The 20,361-nt window shown below is 41.9% G+C and overlaps 1 protein-coding gene across 1 annotated transcript in view; it reads left to right on the forward strand.

Moving 5' to 3' along the window:
- PSD (pleckstrin and Sec7 domain containing) overlaps nt 1–19,951 on the forward strand; it is a 158,943-nt gene extending 138,992 nt beyond the window's left edge. Inside the window, exons 12-16 of the mRNA XM_018554566.1 lie at nt 6,643–6,713; nt 10,219–10,376; nt 14,164–14,308; nt 15,586–15,729; nt 18,788–19,951. Of these exons, the coding sequence (XP_018410068.1) occupies nt 6,643–6,713; nt 10,219–10,376; nt 14,164–14,308; nt 15,586–15,729; nt 18,788–19,033 (764 nt within the window). The 3' untranslated portion in view covers nt 19,034–19,951. The remainder of the gene's footprint in view (nt 1–6,642; nt 6,714–10,218; nt 10,377–14,163; nt 14,309–15,585; nt 15,730–18,787) is intronic.
- The last annotated feature ends 410 nt before the right edge of the window (nt 19,952–20,361 follow it).

Below are 20,361 nucleotides of genomic sequence, written 5' to 3' on the forward strand. Positions count from 1 at the left end.
ACAGTTGTAGTGCTCTTGATTTATTTTGTTTCAAAAGTTTATATGAGGTAGTATTGGATAATGTTTTCCAGTGAGCTAAGGCCAGGTACTTGTCAGCTCTCATTAAACCGGCCTCCAACCAAACCCGAAAGACTCTGTATGAGTGGCTGGGGAAAAATTATGGATGGCCCAGAATTTGGGTCAGTGGTGAAGGGAAAGCAGACACTTTTTTAGAAATATTTTGCCATTTTTAAAAGAGTAGGTCCTTTTAAAGGATGCTTATGTAGATAGGCTGTCAAATCAGCTTTTGCCCAAGGGGCACCAGGAAGAGGAAAAGGTGCATTATCTTGCTCCACAGTGACCCACCGTTTAGATTGGGAATGTCTGCACCAATCAACGACTCTGGACATATGCACTGCGGTGTAGTGTACAAGGCTGGACCTGGGAACCCCAAACCACCTCTGAGTTTAGGACGTAATAACACATCCCTACCTACTCTGATCAATTTCCCCTGCCAAATACATTTTATAATATCTGATCAAGATCGTGCGAATAGTATTATCACGTGCCTCGCATAAAGAGATAAACCCTGACTGGTCTGGGTGGATGAGTCTCTGCATGATGGGGCCCATTCGCGTTGCAAGAATTTTTGAGAAGAGCTTGAGGTCACAATTCGGTAAAGAAATGGGTCTGTAACTAGTACATAACAAAGAGTCTTTATTTAGTTTAGGGAGCATGTCAGGTGGAATGCTATGGCCCTCAGTGATTGAATTAACTACTGCTAGTAAATGAGGTGACAAACGAGAGAGCAAGATTTTGTAGCAAACAGTGGAGAAGCCATCAGGGCCAGGCACTTTGCCATTCGGAGTGGCTGTGAGTGCAGCTCGGAGATTCTGGGGTAATTAATATGATCGCTTCAGATGTCAGATGAAACTTGAGGGAATCCTAAGGGGTAATTAGTGTGATCACTCCAGATGCTGGCTAAGCCTTACTCCTTTCAACAGTACCAATCCCTGATGAAGGGGAACCCCTTGAACCCCCAAAATACACTACTGGCTTTTTAATATAAGAGTCTCAATAATTTGAATATGGACTTGATATGTTCTACTTTTGGTGCTTTCCTCCTTGCAAAACTTGTCCTTACTCGAGTAAAGAGCCAACGTTCAACCACCACTCCTGCGATAGAGCTGCCTGAAGAGAGTTTCTCTACACTTCTTAAGACCTGACTGAATACACCTAGTTTTTCAAGAGATGCCCCACACCTTTTTTCTACTTCCCAAGTTTTAAAGCCATGTCATTGTATGCAGGCTGAGCAAGCACAGACTGGAAATCAGACTTTTGAAAGTAAAGTTGCAATCAGTCATTTTTATACAGAGGTTTCCCAGCTGCAATCTAGGTTTGTTTAGAGAGCTGTGACATGAGTGAGGAAGCTTACTGTATCCTCTATGCATATCTACGGCTAAATGGGAACACAAGAGGAATGGCTTGGATCACTTTAAACCTCAACTGGATTTTTTCCAGTGTCTCCTAGGGTGCTATTACTACTGGCAATGGGTGGTCAGTAATGATGCAGGGAGCTGCTCTCTGCATCATTGTATGTGAATGCAGGGCACCATGAAGATACCTTCTAAGGGGGCAAGTCCTGCACTCACAGGATGCATACACTGTAAAGATTTCTTCTGATTCCTGTGAATCGGGTGAAATCCTAACTGTGGGTGGTCCAGCCAGCACCACCTGGCTTGACAAACTTCTGGTGAAAATTCAAAGGAACCAGGCATAAAATGGTCTGCTGAACAGTGACTGCAACCAATCAGCTGTAGTTATTGTCCAGATATTCTGACAGCTGCAGGCACCATAGTCAGAAGGGGGGGTTATTCCATCCATGCTGGTTAGCTTGGATAGGGGAACTGAGCAGTTTTTTCTTAGCCTGTTGGGTGTGTAGTTCGATATTAGGAACATCTGCTGGGTATGTAAACAGAGTGACATGCTTTGAAGTTGTGGGGTAGCTTAAAGTGCATATTAGAGCAATGTAGCATGAGCAGAACATTTGATAAATAAACTGAGGAATTTCATAAAATATACTGACGTAAAAAAAAAACTACAGTATATACCCTATGACAAGCTTGAGTCTTCCAAGTTGAATGGCGTTCAATGTCATTCAACCTTGTAGACTGATTACATCTATTAGTGTAAAGGAATTACTGTAGGGAGTAAACCCCTGGGGACTATTAGCCACGGCAAACACATAATATGGGAATGTAATTGATGGTAATGACCGCAATGGGATGGGATGCTCTGTTTACACAACAACAATAAAAACTTCTTGGTGCATGTATGTTTAATACATTTTTAGAACCTAGAATACAGATAGTCCAGCATGTCTTTCTTTGTTATTGGTGATTGATAAGTTATTTTCTAGCCAGTTATTCTCTTCTTACTTCCCACTGATAGATATACTATTATATTGTTAAAAGAAATATAGGGCTCTATTCACAAAAGGGTGAAGAGTTTGGAGAAGGCAGGAGAAGTGAACAATCTAGGACAACATAGCTGAACTGGAAAGTGAGCTGAATTGGAGAATTTTTCCAAATGAGCTATTTTGGCCTAGATTGTTCCCTTCTCCTGCCTTCAATCTCTTAACCCTTTTGTGAATCGACCCCATAGTGTGGTATTGCGTGTTCTGTTCACCCAGGACTCTCAGCCAGAGGGGTTGAGAGGTGTCCGGAAGCAGTGGCGGAACTACCAGGGTCGCAGAGGTCGCGGCCGCGACCGGGCCCTGGAGTTCGGCCACTTGGAGGGAGCCCAGGACAGGAGGAAGGGGCCACTGGTGACCGCTGATTACCAGTCCCGGGACCTCTTCCTCCCGTCCTGGGCCCTACATGCTTCACGCTGCTCCCCTCATCTTGTTCCGGGCGCAGCGTGAAGCATCATCCAGCCGGGCAGCAGCCAATGAGGGGGAGCGGTGTAATCCCCGCCCCCTCATCACACAGAACTGCCGCCGAGTGCCGAATAGAGCTGCTGCGGACACGAAGGGGGAGACAGGGAGCTGGAAGTATCAAGGAAGGTGACATGGGGTCCGGGAGCGGAACGGAATGAAGGGGGAGATAATGGGGAGATGAAAGAGGACAGGATGTTTTGCAAGCAGTGCATGAATGCAGTACTTAACAACCCCTGTGAGAGAATCCGATCTCGATGTGTGAACTTTGTTTAAATAAAAGTGGGCTACCAGGCCCTTAAAAAGAATATAATGTAAGTGGACTGTGTCATTAAAGTGCTCACTATATGTGCTAATAATCTCTAAACATCACAACAGTAGCATATATATAAAAAAAAAGAGTGGACAATTTGCTTCACTGCACAAATGATTTAGAATGTACTGGGGCCCCTTAGATGCACTAGAAATGTTACAACAAAGGTGAACTAACTCTTTAATTAGGTTACCTATTAAATACCTTTTCACCAAACTGAACATACCCAGTGTTTCTAATCTTTCAGCGTACATTCATTTTACATATGTTACCCAACACCAGACCTCTTATTCTAAATGTGGCTTTACATTTCATTTATACATAGGCAATACTATATTGGTATAACTGAAGAGAAGAGAGCCAAAGCCTCTATGCCTATTCACTGCAGCTCTGTACAGCTATTTTTAGCTGTGCATCGCCTGCATTGGCTCACTTCACCTCCCTTCAGCTCGGCAGATGCAACATCTGGATCGGCTGAGGCGAATTGTCGGCACTTCATTCCCTGCTATTCACCCCTATTCTCAAAGGGGCCGAACAGCAGAGAGTAGAGAGTAATTTGCCGAATGCTCGGCTCAGCATTCACCTCGGAGGTAGCGAACAGAATGAAAAATGTTACTGTAAAAAAAAACAAAAAAACACCCCTCCCAAATCATACCAGACTGTTTAGGTCTGGTAGGAATGTTAGGGGGGACCCCCGATGTAAAACAAAATAAAAAAATATGCGTTGGGTTCCTCAACAAATTCATACCAGACCCTTTAGGTCTGGTAGGAATCTTAAAAAACTAAAAAAGAGTGGGGTCCCCCCTAAAACCACCAGAAAGCACAGAAAATAGTAAATAAACACTCCACACCAAGAAAAGGGTCCTTTAATTGAACACCGTAACATTACTGGTATCTGATGAAGGGGGCGTGACCCTGGAAACGCATCATCACAGCCTACCCTGCTGGTACACAGGCTCGGCGGTGCAGCTGTCACTGACTTTTACTTTGGTCCAGGTATTCACACACAATGCTTCATTAATGTCGACCTTTGTGAGTATGATTCACATCTATTATTGCTTTTATCTGAAATAAATTTGTCTGCACCAGGAAAGGCGCCCCTGTTTGTTATTTTTTCCCCAGATTTTGCAGTCCTCCTGGCTGGTTTGAGGCAGCGTCCTGCAGATCTCACACCACATCACTTTTTTTCTATCAGTCCCTGCACTCTTTTACAAAAATTTGTGTTTTTTTAACCCTGGTGGAGCAGTCCCATTTTGGCGCTTTTTCTGTTTATTATTGTACCGTAACATTACTTCCAGACCTAAAGGGTCTAGTATGTTTTGTAATTCTTTAACAAGTTGAAGGGATTCGGTCCACTTCGGCAGACCGTTCTCCCCACTCGGCTGTTCTCTCCGGCTGCCTTCAGCCGCTGTATGTGCTATTAAGCATGCACGTACAGCAGCCCATAGGTTTGACTTAACCAGAGGGTTGCTGCAGCCAAATCGAGCTGCATTAGGGTGTGCACACAAAATGCACTCCTATCTCTTCACCTGTCCCTTACCTCTTCCAGCAAGGGTGCAGTAATGAAGCAGGGAGCCTGGCAGGTGGTCATGTCCAGCTTCTCGATTGGATGGGAAGCTGCAGCCATGCTCCCTTGCAGCTTCCCAGTCACCGAGGATGTGGCTGTTATTAGAGGAGTGTAAGTGGCAAGTTCTGCTGTGCTCTGTATTCCTGAGCTGGTCACAGAGAGATCTTTGTCATCCCTCCACCAGCTCAGTGACAAAAAACACAGTGCCCGCTGTTGCAGTTTAAAGGAGAACTATGGGGTCAGTGTTTTTCCCCATAGTTCTCCTTAGGGTAACGGGAGGACACAAACTAGCGTCCTCCCGTTAACCTAAGCTCAGTATACCGCAAGCTACAGCTCGCGGTATACTGAGACGCCGGAGCGGATCCCGACGTAGATGACGGGATCCGCCCAGCTGCGTGAGTGACAGCTGGCTCTGCCTATCTGCTGTACCCGCCCCCTCCCCCGTCCGTTCCGCCAGTCAGCGCTGGCAGATCAGAGCGGGGAGAGGGGAGTCCAACCCTCCCCCTGTCACGGCAGAGAGCCGTGACAGGATCGAGAGGTGAGCGAACCTGGTATGTGTTCGCTCACCTCCCGATCTACTGAGCCGACCTGTGACAGTCTCATTGTCACAGGTCGGCTAGATGAGGTGAGTGGAAATCACTCATCTCATAGTTCTCCTTTAAGCCTTGCTCTCGGGGGGGTTAGGGTGTACCCAAGCACACTCTGTGCACACACACCCATGTAAATAACCCCATGTGTACTGTTTATGATCAAACTACGCCCCCAGCAGAATTAACCTCAGGAACCCATCCTGAACCGAACATTTTATATCAAGTGTGTGCCACTGTGCTATGCTGACTGCCCACCTGTGTAATGAGCCATTGGTCTCAGTACACTACATCATGTTCGCCACTTATGGGGTGATTGTCTAGGGTCAGAATCACCTTCGAGGAGCCCTATTTTACTACCTACTTGATTCCTGACCAGCAGGTCCTTGAAAACCTTTCTTATCGCACCAAAAAACTATTTCAATTTAGGTTTAAAAGAGAAAGCAAAAATACAGTCTTACTGATGTCAGTTGATGTGGTCATGTTTGTACTGCACATCATGTATTCCTCTACTGTGGCATTTTTAGTATGCTGGTTTTTCTTTCTGTTATTTATGGTGACACAATTGAATTAAGTAGAAACATGACTCTATTGATTGTAGTGATTGCAGCCTCCATTTTGACTCTGCATAAATAGTGTTAAAGCTGAACTTCAGCCTCACCATCAGGCTTAAACAGGATTCTCTACTGCAGTATAGCAAAGCTGTATTAGAACCTGCAGCTAATCATATAGAGCTTGCCTCATATCCTGAATGGAAGATGTCCAGCATAATCTGGCACTTTACTTCCCAGTCTTACTGTCCCCTCTCCACCCTTTTCATCCATTGGATTTTAGTACTATCATAGAGGATCAGCATCACATGTAGTCGTTGCTTGGGGCAATCTGCATGCAAATGCATTCTGTCTAAGAACTCCCAGTTCTCAGAACGGACATCCACCCAATCAGGCATTTTAATACATGCATAACCCCTCCCAAGAGCCAGCCCACTGCTTGTATAAAGCTTGAGTGCTCTTGAAAGGAGTACTGAGAATCCTCCCACCAGCCAGGATCTGTCGGCTTGATTACGTTGCTGGATCAAAAACAAAAAAGGATGTAATAAACTAGAAGGGTTTTCTTTTTTTTTTATTTCATCAATATGAGTTATTGGAGGGGGACAGGATTAGGCAAAATATATGCAGAGTAAACTTCAGTTTTGCATTTAGTTAAAATGAAGACATAAATTAGTTTCTGGACACTTAATATTTCTATTTGTTCCCAATAGCACCTAGAGGAAAAAGAGGATGGAAAACATTCCATGGAATATTGAAGGGGATGATTCTGTATCTACAAAAGGTATTGTGCTTTCTCTTATACCTCAAAGTTTCCACTGAGAATATACTGCCATTATTCACCATTTTTCCAGGAATATCTTTAATAGCTTTTATAATCTTGGATAAGCAATCTGCTTATGGTTAGGGTCCAGAGTGATCCCCCCCCACACTTAAAACACTGTACAAGTAACACATTTAGAGTTGAGCAAATCATTAATTTGCCTTTTGGCCAAATGTGCATCTGGAAACAGTGTCATCGCATGGCATAAAAGTCATATATTCTAACTTGCATTGAGCTGTTTCAATCTTGTCAGCCAACGTATGTGAGAGATATGAAGGACGTAGAACTTGTGAGTTTGGGTTTAAGTATAACAGCTCCAGCTCAGCGCATAGTAAGGGGAGCCAAAGGAACCAAAGGAACCAAAAAGCCCTTAAATGAGAACTATGGGGTTAGGGCTTTTCCCCATAGTTCTCCTTAGGGTAACGGGAGGACACAAACTAGCGTCCTCCCGTCACCCTAAGCTCAGTATACTGCGAGCTACAGCTCGCGGTATACTGAGACGCCGCAGCTGAAGCGGATCCCGACAATTATGTCTGGATCCGCCCAGCTGCGTGAGTGACAGCTGGCTCTGCCTATCTAGAGGCAGAGCCAGCTGTATCCGCCCCCTCCCCGTCCGTTCCGCCAGTCAGCGCTGGAGGAGAAGTGAGGGGGGAATCAAGTCCCTCCCCTGTCACGGCAGAGATCCGTGACAGGATCGAGAAGTGAGCGAGCGCCGGTATGTGTTCGCTCACTTCCCGATCTACTGAGCAGTTTAATTGTCACAGGTCGGCTAGAACTATGAGGATGAGTGAAAAGCACTCCCCTCATAGTTCTCCTTTAAGTACTTATCAGCACTGCTTTCTTGGAACATAAGAAAAAAAATCTTAATTTTAGAATGGAAGTGGAGTGATGCTGAAGTTAAAAGGATGGAAATGTTCATTATAGACATTTATTACATTATAGTATTTTTACTTTGCTACATCACAGTGGCTCAAATCTTGTTGGGAACTATTGAAAGTTTTTTTGTTGAAAAAAAGAGTTTGCTTTTTTGGTGAGCTCCCAACTGAGCACTTTCTGTTTGCACAGAAATGACAGTTAAGTTATACGGTTCAGTTTATAAACAATACTCACCCCGCTTCAATACTCGTTTTTCATTGTGCCCTGTTTCCAAGCTGCAAATGCAAGGATTTTACCGGCACACACTTAAAAATTCAAATATCAATATTCCATTGATATTTTTATTCAGTGAAGAATGCCACATCATGTCATATGGTGCTAACGTATCGGATCCTCTCAGGGATCCTTCATCAGCGCGACACACTGTGAGGACCCGAAACGTTAGCAGGATCCCTGCGAGGACCCGAAACGTTGGCACCATATGACATGATGTGACATTCTTCACTGAATAAATATATATGGAATATTGATATTTGAATTTTCAAGTGTGTGCCAGTAAAATCCTTCCATTTGCTGTTAGTGTTTGTACAGCGCCATCTGTGCGGTCACCTCGAGTACCACAGATACTCGTATGCTGTAAGACCGTAGGAGTGCGAATGGTATTTGGACTCTTCTGTTGACAAGCTGGGCATTTTGCCAAGAAGTAAAAATGCCATCTCCTAGGGGAGATTGTTAAATAAAAATAAAAAAACAACTGTGGTATTTTTGTTATGTAAAAAGAAAAATAAATGCAGAATTACAAAATCATTGTTTGCAATGGCTATTATTTATATTTAAACATTGAAGATATACACTCAGTGGCTGCTTTATTAGGTACACAGATGTGTTTTTGATTTAGTACATAAATTATGTAGAGGCAATCAAGAAGTTCATTTGTTAGAGACACTCTCATCTTGCCCTGGTAGGGCAAATTAACAGTGTATCTGCAAACCACCCGACCCCCCCACCCCTCCCCCACACACACACACTTGTACCCACTATACCATCAACTTTTCCCCAATTCTGAGACAAAATTGGCAGGTGTTGGGGACTTGGAGGATCCATGATGTCACTCATATGATTATATGATGGTGCTCGGGCCTAACAATTGCCTACTAGACCTAAGCATTGTCACAGGGGAGGAGATGATATGCTTCTTCATACCCAGATAAGTGCCAGGTATTGAGGATGGCTATGGAGGAGGAAGGAGCCATGGGGTGATCTGGTCAGGTGAGGGCAAGGTGGTTGAGGTAGGAAGCCCTTTGCGGAGATGTTGTCACTTTGCCCTGCCTGGACAAGGTGACTGTGTCTCTTTAAACCCAAATATTACAATAGGAAAGATTCATGATCTAAGTGACCCTTACTATGTAATGATGGTCCGATATTGGTGGCAAAAGAATTTCAGAAAATGCTAACCAACTGGAATTTTCACTCATTACTGTCTGTAGACAGAGAGTTTCATCCAGTGAGCTTTAATTCTCTTGGTATAAACATAATGAGAGAAGTGTGTGACCTGTCCACAAATGTTCAAATGAATGCCCTTTACAACATGGGTGTGAAAAAAGGCATCTCTGAACACTGAATCTGCCGAGCCTTCTAGAGGATTGGCTATACCAGTTCCACTATTGTCAGCTATGAAGTGGAAACTGAAGCTCCACCGTGTGTATTGGATCAATAAAACTGCAAGACATAACATTGGAAATAATTTGCTATATCTGTTTAGCATAAATTTCTTCATTTAAAATGTGTCATGCACGGCATGAATCCATGGATCCATGCATTAACTCAAGCTGGACCCATAAGCCTGGCTTCAAATTCAGTGTACTTTAAGGATCTATATAGTTGCTAAATCTCAATAGCGCACCTTTGGGATGCAGTAAAAAAGAGAATTTGCAGTGAGAAAGCTAAGTAATTGAGTCAGCATGTATAAAAATCACTATTAAAAAACTGTCTGTTACCTTGCTGAATCCATATTGCAAGGGCAGTCAACTTCGGGACACTCAAGCTGTGGTAGAACTATGAGTCCCATAAGGCACTGTAAGATTTTTAACAGCCACAGGTTTGACTCGCAGAGGCATGATGGGATATGTCATTTCACCATAGCTAGAGTGCCAAGGCTGCCTACCCGCCATGGTTTGTTTTCACTACATTAACAAAAACAATATAATTTAATTGATGATTTTTGGCGTGGTGACGGTGGGAGTTGTATGGTAAGTTGCTTGTCAAGTCCTTTCTCCTCCTGCTCTGTCTGGCTTTAGGAAGTTTAACTTGCTAGTCAAGTCCTTTCTCCTCCTGCTCTGTCTGGCTTTAGGAAGTTTAACTTGCTTGTCAAGTCCTTTCTCCTCCTGCTCTGTCTGGCTTTAGGAAGTTTAGGACTACACAATGTTGCAAATGACTTTTTCCTGCACTAAAGTGACCTTGACTTTCAAACTAAGATAAAAACGCACCTGTGCATGTAGTTTCCAGGCATAAATCTGACATTGTGTGACATCTATTTTCTGTGGTCTTATGACATTTGTGTGCATTAATACTTGCGCTCACTGTATTTTAGGAGGAATATAAACCAGGAAAGCCTATTTCTGAAGAAGACTTAAAAAATGCAATCAGCATACATCATTCTTTGGCTACCAGAGCATCGGACTATAACAAAAGGCCAAATGTCTTCTACCTGCGAACAGCAGACTGGAGAGTATTCCTCTTTCAGGCTCAGTGAGTCCTAATAACACTTACAATAAATGTCTGATCTGTGCTTCTCATCCATGTTTTCAGTATCCAGTTCTATGATATATTACTGTACATTAACTAACTATGCAGACTGCTGTAACTGGTTTCTTGGCATCGCCTTATTGTTGGTTTGCTCTGGTAAATCATACAGAGTTATATCTGTCAGTGATTTAGATTAGTGATGGGCTGAACTACCCCGTGTTCGGTTCTAACTAGAAAATTAGAACATGGAAAAAGTTCTAACTCAATGCAAGTCTATGGGACCAGAACTTGTAAAATCAACTGTCACCATTTTGAAGGCTTATATTCAAGTTAATGGCCATAAAAAGAGTATGGGGATTCGGGTACTGCCCTGGGGGACATGTATTAATGCAAAAAACACTTTTTAAAAAATAAAAAATTGCTGGTAATTGATTTTCCCTTAATCTGCTAAACAACTGCTTGGGGAGGCAGCCTGTATAAAGAGGCCACATTTTAGGCCACTCGGAACAAGGTTAGAGATTTTTTGGATAAATGTTGGTGTCTCTTTTGCAGACAGTGGATGAAAAGTAACAACAGGTGCTTTAAAATTGGGCCTTTAGTGTTGGCCGTAACCCTTCAGAGTTATTCTTGATAAGTGCAGGATTGGAAACTGCTCTAAAAATTCAAAATATATATACCTATCACACGGATGTGGAAAAAATTGGCTTTTGGTGTTGGTGCCTCCACACTGTAACCCCTCACAGTTACTCTTGATGGGTGCAGGAATGGGCCCTGCCGTAGAAAAATTCAAATTATATGCCCGTCACACACCTGTCTCCTTGTTGGCCTTTCAGACATGATGCGGGGCTTATTATATAATTTTATTAGAGAATGTAGGATGGGAAATTGGTACTTGGGTGCAATACTTTATTGAGTGTGGTGCTTGGTGCAATATAAACTGTTGTACAATGGCTTATTATGGAAAAAAAACCATTTAAAAAAGGGAACACCGCTAGCGCAGGACCAAGATGGACGTCTAGTCTCTACCCTCCGACACCTGGGCCCCTCATTTACTTGTGAAAAAAAAAAAAAAGGGAACACCGCTGACGCAGAAGTGGGAACACCTGCGACATAAAAATGGGGGAACAGCAATGAGGCAACAAAAGAAAAAGAAAAGACAGTGAATATACAGCACAGACAATAATACTATATTCAGTAACAATACTATAGACACCAACGTGCTGTATAAAGCACTGACACTAGTTATCTTTCCCTACACTACACTGTACTACACTACAATCTATCTTTAACTCCAGCAATAGACTACATTAGGCTGCGGTGTAAACAGCCTTGTATAGTGTGGGGCTGGGACTTAGCGGTGAGCCATGATTGGGCAAAGTCATCATTACTTTGCCCAATCATGGCTCTTACAGTGCACTGTGCCGTGATTGGGCAACGTCTTGCACCTGACATGCGATCAGGGCTCTCACAAGGCACTGTGCTGTGCGCAGTGCCTTGTTGGGCGAACAGCCCGCCAAACGCCCTGATAGTTCACGTGTTCGCTGAACACATGAACTAGCAATGTTCAAGTCGAACATTGAGCCCATCCCTAGTTTAGATGTTTAGTATTATAATATTAACTGATTCTTATTTTTCTGGGGTTACCTATCACAGGCGGCCTATCTATGGAATGTTTTTGCTTATTTTCAAATGTGCTCTTCCCAAAAACCTCTCTTAGTCCCATTTTAGGCACATTTAGCAAGCATTGCTATTCATCTCTATGGAAGGTGTGTTTTGGCACAGCCAGGCCTAATCAATTTTGCAGTTATTGTCTCTGTCCTCTAATACACAGATAACAGAAGGCAGTAATGCAGTGAGAGTTTATGGCAGCCTCTTCCAACAGCCTATTACGTTGCTAACAGCAACATGGATTGTGTAACTTTTTTCACTTCTTGACAGGATCACCCATAGTGAAGGAGCACCCATGAATGATGATTCTTGATTGATTATAAAAACAAATTAAAGAAAGGATCTGTATTTACTAAGTAATGTCCTTGTGTAAGCATGTATTCAGCCATACACAGGATCATATAGTTTAATGATATGAACATTTTTGGTGCACACTTACATTACATTTAGTTATATTTGGAGTTGAGATAATTGAGGCATTCATATCAGCGGGCCTTGTGAGACTGGTGGTGGCATCTCAATGAATCTGGTGGATTAAAAGGCTCTTAATATATTCCTGGATGAACAGAGATAGTCCATTACTTCTGATTACTAAATGTGTACTGAATATGTATAGGAAATAATTGGGAGATCACCTTATAAACACTACATAGTTAATGCAAATATGGGCAAGAGTGTCATTCCACCAGGATTATGTCATCATATAAAGGTGTTTTCAATGCAATGTGCTGATTGTACTTATGCCGTGATATTACTGTGCCCCAGGGTGCCAAGTAGGCTAGATCGCTGTACAGGACATACTAGGGCAGCAAACATTCCTCTATTGCCAAAATATGTGGTATATGGTTCCATGCTCTGTTGTCATACTTAGGTGGACTGGTAAAGGAGGCGAGTTTTGCGACAGAGGAAGAAAATAGCTGCTTAGCTTATGTAAAGATAAATTAATTGATGAATTGTGGGAGTGGAAACATTAACATTATGACTACTGAGAGGTGAAGTGAATAACATTAAATTATTATGTTACAATGGCGCCTGGAAGTGGGTGGGATATATCAGGCAGCAATGAAAATGCTGTCCCTGAAGCTGATGTGGTAAAAGCAGAAAAAAGGACAAGCGGCGTTGAGAAGGGCCTAATTGAGATGGCTAGACCACTGGGTCAGAGCAACTCCAAAACTGCAGCTCTTGTGGAATGTTCCTGGTCTGCAGTAGTCTAGACCTACCAAAATTGGCCCAAGGAAGGAAAAACCAGTGAACCAGCGACAGGGTTTTGGGTGGCCAAGGCTCGTTGATTTGGGAGCGAAGGCTGGCGTGTGTAGTCCAATCCAAATAGTTGAAAAAGTTAATAGAAAGTTGTCTGAACACACAGTGCATCACAGTTTGTCACATATTGGGCTGTGTGACCGCAGAACGGTCAGGGTGCCGATGCTGACCCCTGTCCACTGCTAAAAGTTCCTACAATGGGCCCCTGAGCATCATAACTGGACCACAGAGCAATGGAAGAATGTGGCCTAGCCTGATTAATCACGTTTTCGTTTACAACATGTAGATGGCTGGGTGCATGTCACTTACCCAGGGAAGAAATGGCACCGGGATGTACTATGGGAAAAGGCAAGCCGGCACAGGCACTGTGATGTTTTGGGCAATGTTTTGCTGGAAAACCTTGGGTCCTGCCATTCAAGTAAACCCTTTCCTGGAAATGGTATTTCCTGGTGGCAGTGGCCTCTTTCAGCAGGATAATGATCCCTGCAAAAAGGGTTCAAGAATGGCTTAAGAAACACAACAAGTTTGAGGTGTTAACTTGGCCTCCAAATTCTCCAGATCTTAATCCAATCAAGCATCTGCGGGATGTGCTGGAAAACAAGTCGATCCATGGAAGTCCCACTTTGTAACCTCCAGCACTGCTACTTGCTTGGTGCCAGATACCACAGCAGTGGTGACAGAGCTTCACTGGTAACCAGTTAGCTTCCTTTTCTCAACGTAATGCAAAGATTGCTTTATCTGTGGCTAGGAAAGACCTTAAAGCTGTAAAATATTTAGCAAAATTATTTATATATCACTGATGATGCAATAGAATGTGGAGCTGCTTATTTTGACTAATGTTTTGGATGCTTTTTTCCCCCAGAAATACAGAACAGATGCATTCATGGATCACACGTATTAATGTGGTGGCAGCTATGTTTTCTGCTCTTCCATTCCCAGCTGCAATCGGGTCTCATAAGAAGTTTACCCGACCACTTCTTCCAAGTGCCATCACCCGCCTGTCTCAGGTATTTAAAGCATGTGTCAAGGCAGTGTAAAAGAAAAAAATAGTACATCTCTGCTATACATGCACATTTCCCCAATGTTTTATTCCTTTAATCATGCTGCAAGTACAGCAAACTGTTGATGTGCCAGTATAGTGTCCTCCCACTTTGACAAAACAACACCGCATGTTTTGAGCTTTAAAACCCTAAGCAGATGGTCAGCCTTTCCTTCTTAATTTCTATTGGCTTACAAAGCCCTGTCCTCAACCTCCACCACTATCTCTACAACCTCTCCTTGTGCACGGGCAGAGAGCACAGGAAGTTATCAGCTCACAAGGTTCCTGGAAGAATCGGCAGGTATTTTTTCATGCTTAAATGGATATAACAAGAACAAAAGTAAATTTAGAAAACCAAAAGGTAGCAAATAATAGAAGTTAATTGTTAGGGCGTTATCACGTATCTGGTTGGAGAGCGGTTGGATGAGGACCTTGCACCTCGTGTCCCACAGACTCTGGAGGTGGAGACAGAGTCTGAGTGAAAAGCAAGTAGCACGGGTGTCAGAGGTGCGTTCACACCATGCAGGTAAATTCCAGAGTCAGGATCAGGTCAGACAAGCCAAGGGTCACACCAGCCGGGCAGCGAAGTACAGAGCTGGAGACAGTGGCAAATCCAGTGAACAGGCAAAGGTCAGGAGGCAGGCGGCAATCAGGGTAGTAAAGAGCAATCCATGTCAAAACACAGGAACAGGAAACCGACATCAGACACAGGAACACGTTGAAGACTATCCAGCACCTGAGGATCAGGCAGGCTTGTTTAAATAGGCTGGTCTATTAGAGGTCATTGCATCATTTCCTGAGAGCCAGAGGTCACCACATCACTTCCTGTGCACCAGAGGTCAACGTGTCTTTGTGCATCTGTCCTGTTGCGCACGCATGCGCACCAGCACATGTTTACCTGCTGTACGAAAAACAGGACCCTGCGCATGCGTAGTGACAGGCGTTACCTTACAGGTGTACAGTAAGTATGATTTAATTTTAATGCTAACAACTATTTAACATGGCACACTAGGAGTCCTGTGGAACAAATCCACCATCTTTATAGCATATTCCTCATTTGCTTGTAAATGTAGGTTGGTGTTACTGCTGGTATACATTCCTAACTGTTTATTGTTGTACATTGTAATAGTAATATTGTGCAAAATGTGGACAGTGCCATATAATAAATAACCAATGCTAGGATAGAATTTTAAGTTTTATCAAATGTTAAGATATTGTTTTTAATGGATTTGTTTTTATTTTTAGGAGGATCAGGTGCAAACACATGAATCTAAATTTAAGAGCATGTCATCTAGCTTAATAGAACATCGTATGTCTCCTCCAGATAAGAAGGTGAAAGGAAAAGAAATGGATGAATTTAAACAAAAAGAAGACTACCTAGAGTTTGAGGTACATATTACACATAATAATCTGGTGTATATTTTAGTGCTGGTAATGATTAACATTTTCCTGTTCGATTAATGGGGAAAAAAATTAATCGATTAATCGACTAATTTCGATTAATTATAACGCACATACCGAGGGGGGTCTCACCAGAGCTTTGAGGGGGCCTCACCAGGGTAGCAGGGCTCTGTGGGAAAATAAGTCTTCAAAGAGACCTACCCCTGTGAATATGGAGTACCAGAGAACAGGTGTCCATTAATTGTGAAAAGTGCTATTGTGCAAACATTCAAAATAAACACTGGATTCCCCACTCAATAGGTGAATGAAGATTGTAACAAAGTAACACAATGTAAAAACCGTAAAATCTAGTAGCACCCCTAGTATATTTGTCACCTCTTTCAAATTTTGTGAAGTTTAAGGCTCGATTCACACTATATTTTAGGTGCGATTAGGGATTCCTGCATCAGGGACTTGTGATTTCCTGCAGCAGGAATCCCCAATCTGCCGCTTGAAAGTGGCAGAACGCCGGCACACAGCATGTAATGGTATGTGATATGATTACATGCCATTAGGAATCAATCACTCTCCGTGGGTGAGCTGTAAGCCATAATCATCACAATTATGACAAATCACGGCTTGAATTATCTTGCTTTGCATGTAATGAGTCTCTCTCATATATTAGTTTCACCTTTTAAGTTGCATTAGTGAAATAAATTAACTTTGCACGATATTCTAATTATTCGAGTTTCACCTGTAGTAGAATACTAATATTAGCATTTGTTATTCTTATCTCCACTTAGATCCAGGCCTTTCTAGTAACTACCTTTTGTTTACGATGAACACAGTGCAAGTGACCATGCATTGTCTTTGGATGGAGCTTGGCTTTAAGCTGGCCATATGAACAGAGATTATTGCAAGATCCAAATATTTTGGGCACGACTGTAGCATAAACTTTCCATATATTGCTTGTGAATGATTGTAATAGAAGATTGCCGGAGGCCATTGATGCCATCACTAGCAATCGATCGAGAATATTTCAACCAGTGAAAATTACATCAATGTTGATATAGAAGAGATGGGCATAACGTGGCATATACAATAAAGAGGAGATTGCCTAAAGTGACACTAAACTCAGGAGCTGAATCTTAAAAATGCATTCAACTACCCTAACAAAAATGTATCTTATTTGTGTAACATTCAGCTGTAGATCCTCAAATCATCTCTGAATTGGTGCTGATACTGTTCTTCCTTCTGGAGGGTGGCTGCTTTTGTTCCCCGTGGTCCCTGTCTGTGCTGTAAAGTAGCCACCGCTCCATGCTCGCTCCTGTGATGGGCTACAATCTAGCTACAAATTGGCAAACTAAATGTGATTCTAGTCCATCACGGGAGTGAGATTGGAGCGGTGACTACTTTACAACACACACAGGGACCATGGGGAAAAAAAGTAGCCACCCTCCAGAAGGAAGGACAGGGTAAGCATGAATTCAGAGATGATTGGAGTATCTACAGCTGAGTAATACACAAATAAGTAACACTTTTGTCAATGGCTTGTGTACTTGAATATATTTTTAAGATTTAACTCCTCAGTTTAGTTTCGCTTTAATGTTTTTTTAATAGTGCATGCTGATACTTTTGGATAACAGGAGTATCTTCTGTGGGTGTTGTCCTTGCTAAGCATAGCAGGATACGCAGATGAGGAGGGTATTGGGAGGTAAGAAGAGGGCCCCTGCTCAGAAAACAATGCCTTAGGTTCTAGGCCACCAATTTCATTTATAGAAATTCGTGAAATCATTGTAGATGTCATCTTTCTACTAGTTGCAGATATGTTAATGATTTATATTACATTACCTTGATCTTACATTTCCTTCCATAAATACTTGTTAAAATTAGATTCAGTACTCCCTTGCATATTATTCATATTTATGCTCAGCCCTGTTTAACATTCTATGTATGGAAAGAAGTGTCCCATAGTGCTATACTTAAGAAGGAAGGATGCTCTTGAATGCATCAAGAATTCCTCCCTGCATATTACAGTAGACGTCAGTACAAGATGTTTATTCTAGGACACATTGCCTTCTAGCTGGCGATTGTGATTAATCAGTTACCAGCTTTAATTAGAACTCAAAATACGGAATACTCAGAAGGAAATAAATGAACTACGTTTAAACGTAACTCGTTTGTCTCTATTCAGAGAGTGCCTTCAAAATAGTTATAAGATGCTCAGCACCATTGAACCATTTGATGTGTACATATGATGCTAAAAAAAAAACTATTATATAGCACCTTTATGGTATAATCAGACAGCTGAGCAAATGTAAGTCCCACTGGGAAGGAAGGTCAAAGCTGTAGGAATGATGGTCAGTGTCTCGTATTATCTTGTCAGCAGTTTATAAAGCGACATCTATGAGCTTCTCATATTATGCATTATATACAGGTGAAACTCGAATAATTCGAATATCGTGCAAAGTTCATTTTTTTCACTAATGCAACGTAAAAGGTGAAACTAATATATGAGATAGAATCATTACATGCAAAGCAAGATAATTCAAGCTGTGATTTGTCATAATTGTGATGATTATGGCTTACAGCTCAAGAAAACCCCAAGAACCCCAAATCCACAACCTCAAAAAAGTAGATTATTACATGCAATCAATAAAACAAGGATTGTACATAGAACAATATCGGACCTCTGAAAAGTACAAGCATGCATATGTACTCAGTACTTGGTTTGGGCCCCTTTTGCAGCACTTACTGCAATTACTTTTGCACGATATTCTAATCGAGTTTCACCTGTATTTTGGAAATGTTACAGAAGGTGACAAGATTTGGATAGAGATTGCATATGGGAACAGGAGGAGAGGTTAGAGCCTAGCATTATACCTAGCAATCTAACATGAATGGAGGGACAGATAGCTGTGCTATTGATCTTGATGGAAAACTTTGGAGAGGGGGCATGGGAGAAGAAATATTATGAGCTCAGTTTTGATGTGTAGAAATATAGCTAATTATAGCTAATTTGCCTACAAATATATATATTAATATATTCCTTTTCTTTTTTGCACAGAAATCTCGTTATGGTACTTACGCCATGCTCCTTCGAGCCAAATTGAAGGCAGGTACAGAAGATTTGGAAGCTTTTGAAAACAGTTTATTTGACTCAGCAGAAAATGATGAAGATGGACTAAAAAAAACACGCTCTAGTCCCTCTCTAAATCTGGACCCACCTGTTTCAGCCACTAAAGCAAAATGTCATACGTCTTCGCGAGGCAGCTCCCGACCATCACACAGCAGCACCAGGCAGAAGTCTTGAGCTGCGAGGCTCTTCAGATCTTGGTAAAAGAAAGGTTTGAGGCCCCTCCTCCCTCTATAGCTGGTACGTTGGGTTCTAAGCTAGTACCAATAAGTATTGCATGATTTACTACTTTCTGCTGGTACATATTGTCACAGGCTGAAACCTCAGAGTTTTTGAAAGGAGCAGTGGTATTCCTATAATGGATCAAAAGCAGCACAGTCACTGCAAACACTGCCTATATGTAAGAGTCAACATGGATTGTGCAAGAAGAGAAGTGCATGTGAGTGAAAGCTTTTCAAAATGTTTTTTTTTCTTTCTGTCTCGATAACAATTTTAAATCTTTTGTTTTATATTTAAGCCATTAAAATCCAGCGGGACCATGTTTTTTAAATTTTATTAATGGCAACCAAAAACGGAAACAAATTCTTAGAAAGTATCCTTGCATACCGAAGTGGAGTTTACTATTAAAAAGTACAGCACATAAACTTTGCTACAATCAAATATTTTTTATGGCGACAATGACGAGAAGAAAGCCTCCTGTTCTAAACTTACAAGGGCCATGTACAGAATTTGTATTCTTGTTTTGTATATGATCCGGCTGCTCCAGCCATAGAGAGGACAGAACAGTTTGCAGTGACAGAACTTGACAAAAACACTTGGATTCTCCTGAGGGCTTTGGCAAAATGGCTTCCCCAATTCAGGATGGTGCCATTTCTTAACTGGTTTCCTCCATTTTTGTGACATATTTTTGCACTTTTACTACTTTACTGAATTCAAGATTGTCATGCTGATATTTTGTAGTATTAATGCTCTTTTTGAGGTTTGGAAGTTATTTGCTTTCATGCTAAAAAACAAAACAAAAAAAAACACAAACAAAAAAATTGAATGTCAATTGTTATTAGAACTGTAAATGGAGGTTTACACATTAAGGAAATAGACAACAGCGCAACATTGTCTGCATAGGTCAGAATTGTAGTGACTTTCAGCGTGGGCACTGGACCTAGCCAATTATATCTTGTGTCTTGCTCCTGAATACCAGCAAAAATTCAGCGTATCACAGTCTTTGGAGTGATGGTGTTACTGAGGACATTGGAAGCAGAGGTCAGAATTTGGGACAGATCTGTCATCAATGATTAGTTACCTAAAGGCTTGGTTCACCTAAAACTGATATTTCAGGTTGTGATAAATACTTAAGGGCTTCTTATTTCTCTAAATGGGGACTTCTGTGCTTCAGATCTCTGGTAACTGCAGCTCTCTTACAGTTATAAGGGGGTTCTTTATTGGTTAGTGTTAGATTTTAATTTATTTTTGATCCCAGAGAGTATAACAGGAGGAGTGGGACATTC

The sequence above is a fragment of the Nanorana parkeri genome, unplaced genomic scaffold, assembly GCF_000935625.1.
Source record: "Nanorana parkeri isolate BGI_ZX_2015 unplaced genomic scaffold, ASM93562v1 scaffold165, whole genome shotgun sequence".
NCBI lineage: Eukaryota > Metazoa > Chordata > Amphibia > Anura > Dicroglossidae > Nanorana > Nanorana parkeri.